The sequence below is a fragment of the Lissotriton helveticus genome, chromosome 7 (genome assembly GCF_964261635.1).
Source record: "Lissotriton helveticus chromosome 7, aLisHel1.1, whole genome shotgun sequence".
NCBI lineage: Eukaryota > Metazoa > Chordata > Amphibia > Caudata > Salamandridae > Lissotriton > Lissotriton helveticus.
Genome location: NC_136068.1, coordinates 69,914,978 through 69,927,089, shown reverse-complemented (window position 1 = coordinate 69,927,089; position 12,112 = coordinate 69,914,978). Strand labels below are relative to the sequence as shown.

Sequence of the window (12,112 nt, the reverse complement as noted above, 5' to 3'; positions counted from 1 at the left end):
GACTAAGCTTGTAAACTGCTTTATCAGGTAGTCTTGCAAGCTAGTTGGTGTGATGTTCTCCAATTGATACAAGGTTTGAGCTTATCAGATCGGAGTCAGGTGGCATTAGCAGTGCGAAATGCAAGGCTGCCATAAGCGAAGACTTTTTAGCCTAATGAGACAGCTTTCTCTTACACTTTATTGGACGTGCTGGATGCGGAAACACATTTGGATTTTGCTTTGGCAAGGACATTGGCCCGGTCACCCAACCGGAGATGGGTGAGAGGGCAAAAAGTGTGAGTTACCCAAAGCACGGTTATGGCATCTGGCAATCTATCAATGGCCTGCTGGGCACCTAAGGGGTAGGCCCAAACACACATTTTATGATCCTAAAAGGCCTCACTAAATGGACAAAATGGTTCCACAACTGAGCAGGAGGGTTGCAGTGTCTCACTCAAAATATTAGACTTTGAGGGCAAAGTTAGCTCCTACACTTCAAATGCTTTTTGAGCTATAAGTCAGAATCAATAAAATAGTGGGAGGAAGGCTATCCTTCTCTGAATCATTATTCTCTGTGCAGTCATAGTCCTTATCAGCTATTGTGAAGGCATGGGAGTTGGAGCCTGAACTTCTCCTCCATCTGGGTAAATCTCTGAGCTCAAGGAAGGTGCACTGTCAAGGGAACATCATTAAGATGTGATCATTATTGCTCTTTTTTCTCACTGCATTGTAGTCGGCTCCATGGTAGAGGTCTGTGCTGATGCAGAAGGAGCCCCAAATTTAACAGTGACAGCACCTTGACAGGCCCTGATGACTTCTTAGGCACCAAGGTCAAAGTCCATGGAAACACAGTCTCAGAGCTGATGTAATCACCGGAACCCAAGGGTAGAAATTCTATCCTGAACAGTGTCAGTATAGCCAGCCGGAAGGCATCAACCTGCACCAGGTTGATCGATGGACCCAGAATCTTTGGTTTGATCTATTTCACTTTTGTGATTTTGTCCTGGACAGAGTTCAAAGTCAGAGAAGGGTGAAGAAACTCCAGACAGTCCTGGGAGCAGGAACTTTCTTGCACTTTCAGTGTATATGAGAAAATCTCATGGGAGATAATTTCCTGAAAAATGATTTGCCCCTGGGTGAAGGAGATAACTTAGGGGTTGCCCAATGTTCCTGAGCCAAAAACAACTTGGCCTCTCGCTACCTGATGGCCCTCGAGTGTATGGAGGCACATGAATTAAAGGCAGCAGTCATACTGTGAGGCTAAGCACTACATGCAGCTATTATGTGGGTCTAAGGGTGTCATTTTCATGCAGCATCTGTGATGAGTTTTTAACTCTGACACTTTCTGAGGAGACAGCTGACCTAGTTGTTATCAACACGCTGAGGAATTTTTGTCATTTAAACTATGAGACAGAGCTCAGAACCTGTGTTTCATGGAGCATTGGAAAAAAGGAACGGATACCAGCATACTTTCTGACCTATATTTTGTGTTGTTTTGGTCAGAGGCAGGAGGTGGTGATATTATGCTGAACGGGAAGTCACAGTTGAAGCTGCATGGGACACCTGGCAGTACCATTGAGTTGGGTAACAATCTGTTATTCAGCACCAAGATGCCTACGGGTGAATGTCCGCTTTACAAATACACATGTTATGTGATGTTATATGACCCGCAGATGGCAGTGCTGGAGAATTTTTGATGGGGGAAAAGCTTTTCCGGACCAGATGAGAAACCAAGAAGGATCATTATTAAGGTAAGCAATCTGTGGAAGATGTATCCATCAGAAGTGAGATAGACCTTTATACTTACTCGGTCTCTTTGAGTGTGGGAGAGGTCCTCCTGAATGTGCCTAATGGCAAACACCAATCCTTCAGGGCTCAAGTCCTCTAGGTCACCACCAGCAGGAGACATAGCAGCATCAGTAGAGACCCAGCTGCCTTCCACTTCTGTAAAGTAAAACAAATAGTTTATCAGACTATCAAACTTGGATTCAACGTCTGGTATTTGACAATTTACAGCAGCAAATATACACATATGCCACAAGTAACAACACTGGTCCACCACAACGATCAAGAAGAAAAAGTAATTTATCTTCAGTAACGATATTTCAGGTAGCCACATGATTTTACCACAGATTTCTGACCTTATGAATACTCCTTTGAGGCTTCAGTGTGGTCTGGAATCTATTTTTGCACCAGTGACACTTCAAGGACGTCAGGTGGCATCAAATGTCTCCAGAAATGACTTTACTTCCGGAAAGGACTTCACTAGAGTATATTAGGTGTCTGCCAACTGGTGTGCTGATGCCAATTGCAGAATATCTTTTCTGCTCCTCAACAAGGAGTGCAGAGAGAATCCAAGAGAGCCCAGATAGCTATACTTCACATAACAGATTTGTTTATCTTGGGATTTTATTAGTCACAGCACGATCTCATTGAAGAGGAGAGTGGGCGGTGAGCATTCACCAGGATTATGTATCCACCAGGGGGAGAGGTGTGGCGCCGCGGCCAGGGCGACTGACGCTGGAATCTGGGGACCACGGATCGATCCCCGGCTCCGGCGGCAGGTCAGCCCAGCACCATGTGACTCTGGGCAATAGCTCGCTTAATCTTCCCGACGGCCCCCAGCGCCTAGAGACCCTTACGGGTGATTGTGCGCTTTACAAATGTGGACTTTACTTTTACCAGGAATATAATTATGGAAGTTAAGCAATTTTTTCTTCTGGTGGATATGTCTTTCTGTGGATTCCATACCTTTTGGATGAGTCTCAATATAGTGCTGCTAAATCTAGTAAGTCATGCAACAAAGTTTGGGCAAAGTACCAGTCACAACATGCCTGAGATGTGAGGCAATAGGGCTTGCCTAAAGTTTGCTAGGATGAGCATATAGCTGCCCGGCAGATATCAGAAACCGAGACGCCTCTGTAAGGAGCCATGGAAGCAGCCATTGCTCTGGCTGGCCTTTCTTGGCCATGGCATAGCAGACCTTTATAAAAACAATGCAAAATGTTACCTTTGGTTATGTGCTTGTAGGTGCCTAATAAACTTAGATGATGTCCCGTTTAGAAGAGAGGTCTTGGCAAGAGACGTTCAGCATCATCTGGTGAGGTTGGAGAATTCTTAACAACATATTTTACTGAGGGGACTCTAGCTGGCAATGGGTGGCGCCACTGTCCAAATAGGCACCTTTCTTCCTTCGTCAGGGAAAGTGGGCTACCCCCTTTGACAACCCCTGCTCAACCCTGTGGTAATGTAGCACGAGCAGTTAGGCCTATCTCAGAGGCAGAGTGTAAAGCGTTTATGATCACGTACAATAAGGCAGCAATGACACCACAAAAGGACACAAGGTATAGAAAAATAATATCTTTATCAAACAGTTTAACTCAAAACTCTCAAAGCGTTTCAACAACCACAATTCACGTCAACCCGTAGGGACTCAACAAGACAATAACGTATTCACCAAAGCATGAAACTGGCTGAGTTCAGGGCCGGGGCCTACTCGACCCGTTGCGCACCAGATACCTGTAGTTGAAAGGAGAGGCAGCACGCAGCTTCTCGAAGAAGCGGAGACGGTGATAGGCGGACTCCCATCGACCACAAGTCTTGGAGGCTGAAGCCTGCAGCGTGCACCCACAATGATTCGGGCACTCGGGCGCCCAGCGGCAGCGGCGGCCCGGGCTGGTGGTGGCGCCGATTCTCGTTATGCAGCTCCGTGGTGAGCCCACAGCGGCAGCAGCTCTCTCTTAGTGTGGCGGACCATGGGACAAATCACGATGATGCCAAGTAGCAAAGGATGCGGGCACTTAGCGGCTACAGCTCTCTTGGCTGCACCTGTCCACGGGACAAAGCTCGATGATGCCAAGTAGCAAAGGGAGCTGGCCACTCAGCGGCTACAGCTCTCTCTTGGCTGCAGCGGTCCACGGGACAAAGCACGATGATGCCAAGTAGAGAAGGGTGCGGGCACTCAGCGGCTACAGCTCTCTCTTGTCTGCAGTAGCCCATACAGGTTCAGCGATGGGCTCGAAGGTGCAGATTCCGGTGGGCTCTCAGCGGCGGCAGCTCTCTCTCAGCGGGGCGGCCCACACGGAGCCAGCGGAAGAGTTGAGGTGCAGATTTAGGCGGGCTCTCAGTGGTGGCAGCTCTCTCTTAGCTGCAGCGGCCCGCTCGGGTTTAGCAAAAGATTCAAAGGTTCAGGTATAGGCGGGCTCTCAGTAGTACCAGCTCTCTTAGCTGCAGCGGCATGCTCGGATGTAGCAAAAGATTCAAAGGTTCAGGTTTAGGCGGGCTCTCAGCAGCGGCAGTTCTCTCTTTGCTGCGGAGGCCTGCACAGGTTTAGCAACAGATTCAAAGGTGCCCAGTCCGCGGTCCTCACAGTAGAACTAGAGGCTCCGGATTACTCGACGGAGGCCTCACCTGTAAGTAGGATTCCTCGCACAGGAATTCCGACAGCTGACTGGGTGAAGTCTTATGTCCCTGAGACTTATGCATGACGAGCTCTTGATTTAGGTCCTGGGGTAGTTTCTTCGTGAAGCTTGGTGAAAGTTTCAAAGTCCTTTCCTCTGTCCGCTCGGACAGTGTTTCGTCTTGACATCCAGAAGGAACACACTTGGACAAAGTTCCAGCGCAGCATTTTATACCTAAAAAGTCTTTGTTCTCTAAGGTCGCAAATCACTGACTCAGGTCAGAACCAGTTTGGTGGGGTTGGGGAGCACTTGGCTTACGAGGTGACATCCTGCCCTTTCAGAATGAGGGGGTCTGCTATCAGACACCCAGTGGGAGGTGGAGCCATCATTCATCTGGCCAGGCACGGCCCTGCTCGGATCAAAGAGTCACCCTTCCCCATGCTCTGAATACCGACCTCTCTCTACAGCCAGGTCTGACCCAGCTGATCCTGCTGCTCCAAAACCAGACGGCCAATACACATACTCGCAACAGCCTACAGTAAAGCTCAGGCAAGAAACTACCGCGTTTTCAGGAAAGGTATTTCAAAACATGTAATATATAAGCAGTCCTTACTACAAAGTGCCCCTCAATGTCCTGAGCATAAACATATCAAACCCGAGGTTTCTATCAGGATCCTAGGGCCAGATAGGATGATAGAAAGTAATCTTTAAGTGGCCCATCTTGGCCTATGAGAATGGATCGTTTCACAGTAGTGACAGTGAAATAGCGGGTAACTTACTATTGAAACAGGCTACACAGATGTAGGCATTATAGTTATCCTTATTCCTACAGTCATTTATACACAGGGAGCATTCGCGCTGTGGCAGTGATTAGCAGTGGTACGGCGCCCAGAACATCTAAATCCAGCCAATATAAAAGATAGGGAGAGTAGAGAGGAAGGGAGACCCACGCCAATGATGCCAGGTCGAACACTGACCAGTCTGAAGCCTGGAAGGAGAAAATATACACTAGCAACGCACTCCAAGTAAGTAATGTAACAGAGTAAGAGCCAGATGTACTAAGGGTTTTTACAGTCCCAAATCCTGTTATTTGCAATAATCAAGGGTTTATGACTGCATACAAATTTTTTTTATGTAATAAAGCCATTTTGCCATTTGGAAAAGTTTTACCCAAATCGTAAGTTGGCATTTCTCACCCTGACTGAATCACACTTAGAAAGGACAAGTTTGGAGTTTCCCTTCCAAACTGTGTGTCAGTAAAGTATAGATCAATGGTTTGTGACCAGAATTTTCATCTCAAAACATTGATCAGCTCCCGACCCAGAAGTTGAGGTGGTAACTGATTTGCCAAGGGGAAGGGTCCCCCTTCCTTTTAGGAATCAGAGTGGCAACTCCAAGGACAGCAGGTAGCGGTCCTGGAAAGCAATGCCAACTCTCAAAGAAGTTTTTCAAAATGTGAAACTTTTTTATTTTTTATTTTAAGAAGCCCAGTTTGAGAAAACTGGGCTGCTTTAAAAAAAAAATCCTCTGTCTGGCTGGAGGAAGGAGTAGGTTATATCGGATGGCGTATATTGGAAGCATGGGCATACCCCTGTTACACAGTTTGAATAACTCACTGGTCTGTAGTAAAGACCTTCCAGGCCCTTGGAAAGGAAGACATCCAGCTCTCACAAAGCCCTGTGGCTCAAAATATTGCTACTAGAACTGCTTTCCGAGTGGGGAAGAGGAGATGGAATTCTAGACTGATGTTGCAGAATTCTGTGGAGTAGAACATCCATCTTGAATTTGAGGACAACTGATGCATGCCCCACTGGTACACCACTATAATCAGCATAAATGAGGTCCCAGAGATATGGATTATTTGATCGTAAAAATCATCCAGGGTTCAGTTCTTCACAACAATATAGACCCATAGCTTGCTATTTTGGAAAATCGATGGCTATGCAAAGTTGACATGTTGTTTCTAGGGGCCTGACTGCATTTGTCAAATGGTTTTCATTTGCACTTAATAGATAATTATCATATCCCGGTTCCAGTTATTTTCTTGTACATAGATCTTATGATTGGTCTACTATACAGTATTTATTCGCACCATCTTCTTCCTTTCTTAGTTGGGTCTGCCAGAAAGCTATTTCATTCGATTGTGTATAATACACCTTTTCTCGCATACTAGACCTCTAATCGGCTTGTCAGTATCTGCTTGGAAACTTAATACCGTAATAATGCAAATAGTTCAGAAGAGTTGCTCCAACAATATTTTGTGAGAGGTTTTCATTTCTCATGTAAGTTCACCCCTAACCTCTTTGTGGACATTTGTTGCTCACAGTAGTTGTTTCTGTGAATTTGTTTGTTAACCTTTAGTGATTACATTAGTTGCTTTTGTCTAATATATGGTGTATTTATAAGCGCAATGAATTTTGAACATCTATTGTATTTAAATTGCGACCTAGGCTGAGGCAATAAGTACTGCAATTGTGTAATGTACCTTTTCTACAGCGTACTACAGCGTAATGTGTCCTTTCTCCCCAGACATGATCAGGTCATGTTGTATATACAAAGCACTTAATTTTAATCTGTTTTCATTTACTGGTTCATTTTTCTATTCATGTTTTGTTCTATACACTACATTTCTGGATGACTCGCCAACTTCATATTCCAACCTTGCATGCCTTCACCAGTCTCAAATGGTGGACATGTTTGTTTCAGTATACCCATGACAAGTTTCTTTTTGATTCTTGCTTTATTCCAACACATCGTATCGGGGATGATTCACCGGCCAAATATGGCATTCTCGCATGCATTCTTTGCATTGGCACATCCAAGATGGCTTACTTCTGTGATCTGTGTTTGTGTCCCGATAGACGATACCTTTTTAAACCCCCTTACTCTGCATTCCTTCCCCTTAATCAATGACCAAATCCTTCAAGATTTGCTCACTAGAGTTAAATCAGGATCTCCTCAGGATGTCTGCCCCCCCCAAGTAATGAGAGAAATTGGTCGGGCATTCCCAAATAGCCTGATTCCTCTGCTCAATAATTCCCTCATGTCAGGGAATGTCCCTAATAGTTTTAAACAGGCCGTATTGATCCCTTTAAAAAAGAAACCTGGCATCGACTCCTCAGACCTTTCAAATTACAGACCAATATCGCTACTGCCTTACTTGTCCAAAATTTTGGAGGCTCATGTAACCAATAGCCTATCAAGTTTTGTGGAAACCTCTGGCTATTTACAACCTAACCAGGCAGGTTTCCGGCCTGGTCATTCTACTGAGGCAGTGATATTGGCCGTTCAGAATACCTTAAGGTCTAATGCCGACGGGGACTTGCACCAGGCCTTGGTGTTATTGGATCTGTCTGCCGCGTTCGACACGGTTGACTATACCATCTTGGTCAACCGTGTCGAACAGGCCGGTCTTCGAGACTCGGCCTTGGCCTGGCTCAAGTCCTTCATTTCAGAACATACCCAGTCGGTTCGACTAGGTTCTTTTACAGCCCCTAAAAACATCTCCTTTTGTGGGGTTCCTCAAGGATCTTCCTTGTCCCCTCTATTATTTAATTTGTATATGCGGCCTCTTTTGTTCTCCCTACGAGAGTTTAAGGTTGATGTATATAATTATGCAGACGACCTGCAGTTGGTTTTTGTGCTAAATTCACCCAATGCGGCCGAGGACTTTCGAGCAACTATGTCTTTTATCCAAAGGTGGATGTCTTTAAACCACCTTAAGTTAAACCCGGGAAAAACTGAGCTCATTCTGCCTGGGAAGAGTGAGATCAGTTGGAGTCCTTTTTTTTGGCCGTCGGACATGGGCTCGCCCCCAAAAAAATCCCGAACAGTAAAAAGTTTGGGAGTGACTCTCAGTGAGGATCTTACCTTGGAAAGTCAAGTCGGAACAGTGGTCTCCTCGGGGTTTTTTCAACTGAGGAAGATTAGGAAAATAGCACATCTCCTTACAGGTTTGGCCTTAATTCAGGCAGTTAGTGCTCTAGTCCTGTCTCACATCGACTTCTCAAATGGCCTTTATCTGGGGGCGCCTATTGGCCAACTTAAAAGATTGCAATACTTGCAAAATCAAGCTGCGAGACTTATTTGCAAAGTCCCGAAGTGGGAATCGATTAGACACGGACTAGAGACTTTGCACTGGCTGCCTGTGGAACAGAGAGCTACATTCAAGGTGGGCTGCATTGTGTTCAAGGCTTTGGAGGGTAAGGGTCCTATGTTCCTTAGACAATTGCTGAGCAAATATAAACCCTTACGCAGCTTGAGATCAGCCCACAAAGACCTACTTGAGGTCCCTCGTTTCAAAAAGAAACGACAGGGAGGTAGCAGTTTTCAATTTTTAGCTGCTTCATTGTGGAATTCCCTCCCTTTGACTCTGCGACACAGTAGGGACCTCCTTGCCTTCAGGAAGGCATTTAAAACTTTTCTTTTTTCTCAGGCCTATTGTAAATAGTGATTATATGTCTTTTATGTACTGTTATGTTTGATTCTCTCACCAGCGCCAAGAAGCCCTCGGGCGTATGTGCGCTTAACAAATAATAAATAACATAACATAACATAACATAACATTAAGTCATTGTGTACGCCTTCACCACTGCTTACCTATTGCATGTTTCCATTCACTCACTTCCACACTGATAAAAGAGCAATTGCCAATGGCACATGCCCAGACTTATTCACTTTCTATCACGATATAAGTAGGTCAATCCGTACCATTGTTTGCCTTATCAATTTTGATATTTATTTGGTACTTATTATTGACGTCATTTTACAGCATTGATTGGTGTTTTTCGATGGTCTTCTTGTTGGGCGAGTCCTGGGAGTATTTTTCATGCAACGTCACCTGCTGTACTACACATTTAAGTAATGGCATCTTTTTAGGTGTAGTTTTGGAATTCTCAACCCATATGCATGAAGTAATCCTCGGACCATGTAAGAATGGCTTTGCTTGTACGTTAATATATTTTTACTTTTGATTGGTCTGTCTTAGCATTTTTAGACTTGCCTGTATGTAATCCTACCACATGTCCAGAAATATATGGACAGTGCTACCATAACTTTGCTGTGTTTTTATTCGATTGTGGAATGCTCCTTCATTGGTTTTGGTCACACCTCACTTTCAGTCGCTTAGTGTGACTTTTTTCACGTGTGTTCATGTACGCTCTGTCGGCTACAAATAATCATTTAAATCTTGTATTTGAGGTGTATACTAAAAAAGTTATATTTCCTCTTATGTAGACTCCAAGGGGTTATCGTCAAAGTATAGCCCCGAGGATGGACTCATTTAATAATTTACTGAGAGATCGAAATGTCAACATGTTTCCACTACTTGCCATCTCATAAGCTTTAGCTTATTGTTTTAATCTGTGTATTCAATTACCAACAAATAGCTCACTATGACATGACACATTCGGTTTCTGCGAGAGTGGACCAGCATTCACCTGAACCTTGTTCAGGGAACTGTTTCTAAAGAACCTCTTTAGGGTCTCCGGAGTGCTGTATGCTAGAAAACATAGCCGCTTCACCAAATATTGGGTAGAAATAGGTCACGCAATATAACTGGTTGTTTTAATTTTAAGAAGGCAGAATGTAGACATTTGAAACACTGCCAACCATAATAGCACACGGCTAAACTACACTCCTCTAAGGGTACACAAAAGATGTGAACATATACACATTGGAGTAAGGGGTGGCAGTGCTAAGTACTACAAGGGATATTCACCATCCTAAATGGAATAAGAGTTCAAGACGCTACGCTTCTCAGTGGAAAGGATTGCTAGAGCCAGAAGTCAACACATTAAAGCACTGCGAGAGAAAGCATAAGGAATGTTGCTTTAAGGGAAAGGGATTTACTGCAAGGGACAGCATACTAAAAGGAGGGGCAGAGACAAAAAAGAAAGGATGAATGCTGCTAGATAGGCAGGAAATTAGCATACTTGGTCAGTTTGCCTGGCTTCATCTTCTACTGATCTCCAAGATCCCGATTATAAGCTGGGCTGAGAGGTATTCCTGGGTGGCAGCCTAGGGGGGCTACACCTTGATAGCCCAAAAGTGGAAAACCTTACCTGAATAAATCACTTGAGCATCAGAGTACAAACGCAGTCTGTCCATGGTGCTGTCCGACCACATTCCGAAGTATGAAGAGAGCATAGAAGAGTGTGGCTTGTGCAGCAGTCAGCGGCATCGGCTCAAATGTACTACTACTGAACAAACAACCAGTATCTCATTATCGACGGACCATTGTTATGTGCATGGAACACATTGTGCATTTATCCTTTGTGGCTTATTATTTTTAAATGGACTGGCTGTCTCCTCAAAGAAACCAATTTATCGTTTATGCTCACTTATTTGGTCACTTTGTTCCTTTTCTGTTTTTGTTTTTCCACTTGGGGTGCTTCTTGAAATCTTCTCACCACTCACTTCATTACAAATGTCAGAAGAATCTTTTATAAATGTGTGGTTTGAAATACATTTTGATCTGGCTGAATCGAATTGGATAACTAGCTGAGATACTGGTTGTTTGTTCACTACTTGTATTTGAAAAAGATTAAGTCTGGACAAAATATTGTCTCCTTTATTATAACATTTCTTATACAGATTAGGTCTGCACACAAGTGTGTGTAATCAAATTGCATTTATAAATTAGTTCCAAGTGAACACCTCTTTTCAGTTACTACATTTATACCCAAGTTCACATGGACATATTGGTTTGCTCTTGTTCCTTACGACAAGTCCTGCCATATATGGTGCAAGCAAGGGGGCCCATCAACCTACAAATCCACAGTGTAAGCCATGCCTCGCTAAAACTGCACATCCAATGTTGCACACCCAAAAGAGCTCTATGCTTCTGGACCTACCAAACACTACCTGGCTACCTGCCCAGCAGTCTGCACACTTACATCCTCTGTAACCGCAGCCTAGCCCTCCTCATGGCTTCTAAATCTGTTGTCCTCTATAAAACCGGCTATCCCTTGTCTATTATTGGACACACAGGAATGCTTGTGCTGAATTGCACACAGGGATCGTTGGACGTTAACAAGCTGGCCCCTTGCGGACTGTAGTGGCTGGTGTTGGGGAAAAATAGTGGGAAAGCACAGGGAGCCAGAAACAAAACAAACCAAAAAAAAAACCTTACCTGCCGCTCGCCGCGCTTCTCCTTGCCACTATTTTGCTCCTCTGGACACAGGCTGAGGCTCCCAGAGTCCCCTATGGCTAATCCAGACGCTGCACTTATAGTGGTAAATTCCATGGGAGCAGCGTCGGGATTGGGGGAGCAGGCTGGTTTTGCTTTCCATTGGGGGCTTGGAAGCCTCTGCCTGCTGTTGTCCCCACCCCCCAGCAACACAGCAGGGTTGGAGAGATGTCAGTGCACATGTCAGTTTGGCCTTCCTAGGACTGACGGCTAAACAGACATGCGCACAGACAGCAGTGCCCACCATTCCTCTGCCTTTCTTAGTAAGGCCCAGCCCCCAAGTCTCGGCTACTGAAGAAAAATAAAATGATAATAAAACTGTTTTATTATCATTTTATTTTTTGGTTTCCTCTGCAGGCAGGGAGACGAAGGTGCTTGATGGGTGACCCGGTGCTTCTCCATTGGAACACATGCGCACAACAAGCCCTCATTGGTCACCTACGCTCTGGCACCCACAACACGGCTGTTGAATTGGGGCCTCACTGGAGAATACTTGTACATCCCTGGAGAGCAAGAACGACAAAGTGATGACGGATCTCATGTT

At 44.8% G+C, this 12,112-nt stretch overlaps 1 protein-coding gene across 1 annotated transcript in view; it reads right to left on the bottom strand.

Annotated features, from left to right (window-relative positions):
- The window catches only part of LOC144768081 (uncharacterized), a 224,814-nt gene that overhangs the window by 87,054 nt on the left and 125,648 nt on the right, over nt 1–12,112 (bottom strand). The window contains exon 26 of the mRNA XM_078651467.1: nt 1,787–1,923. Within this exon, the coding sequence (XP_078507593.1) occupies nt 1,787–1,923 (137 nt within the window). The remainder of the gene's footprint in view (nt 1–1,786; nt 1,924–12,112) is intronic.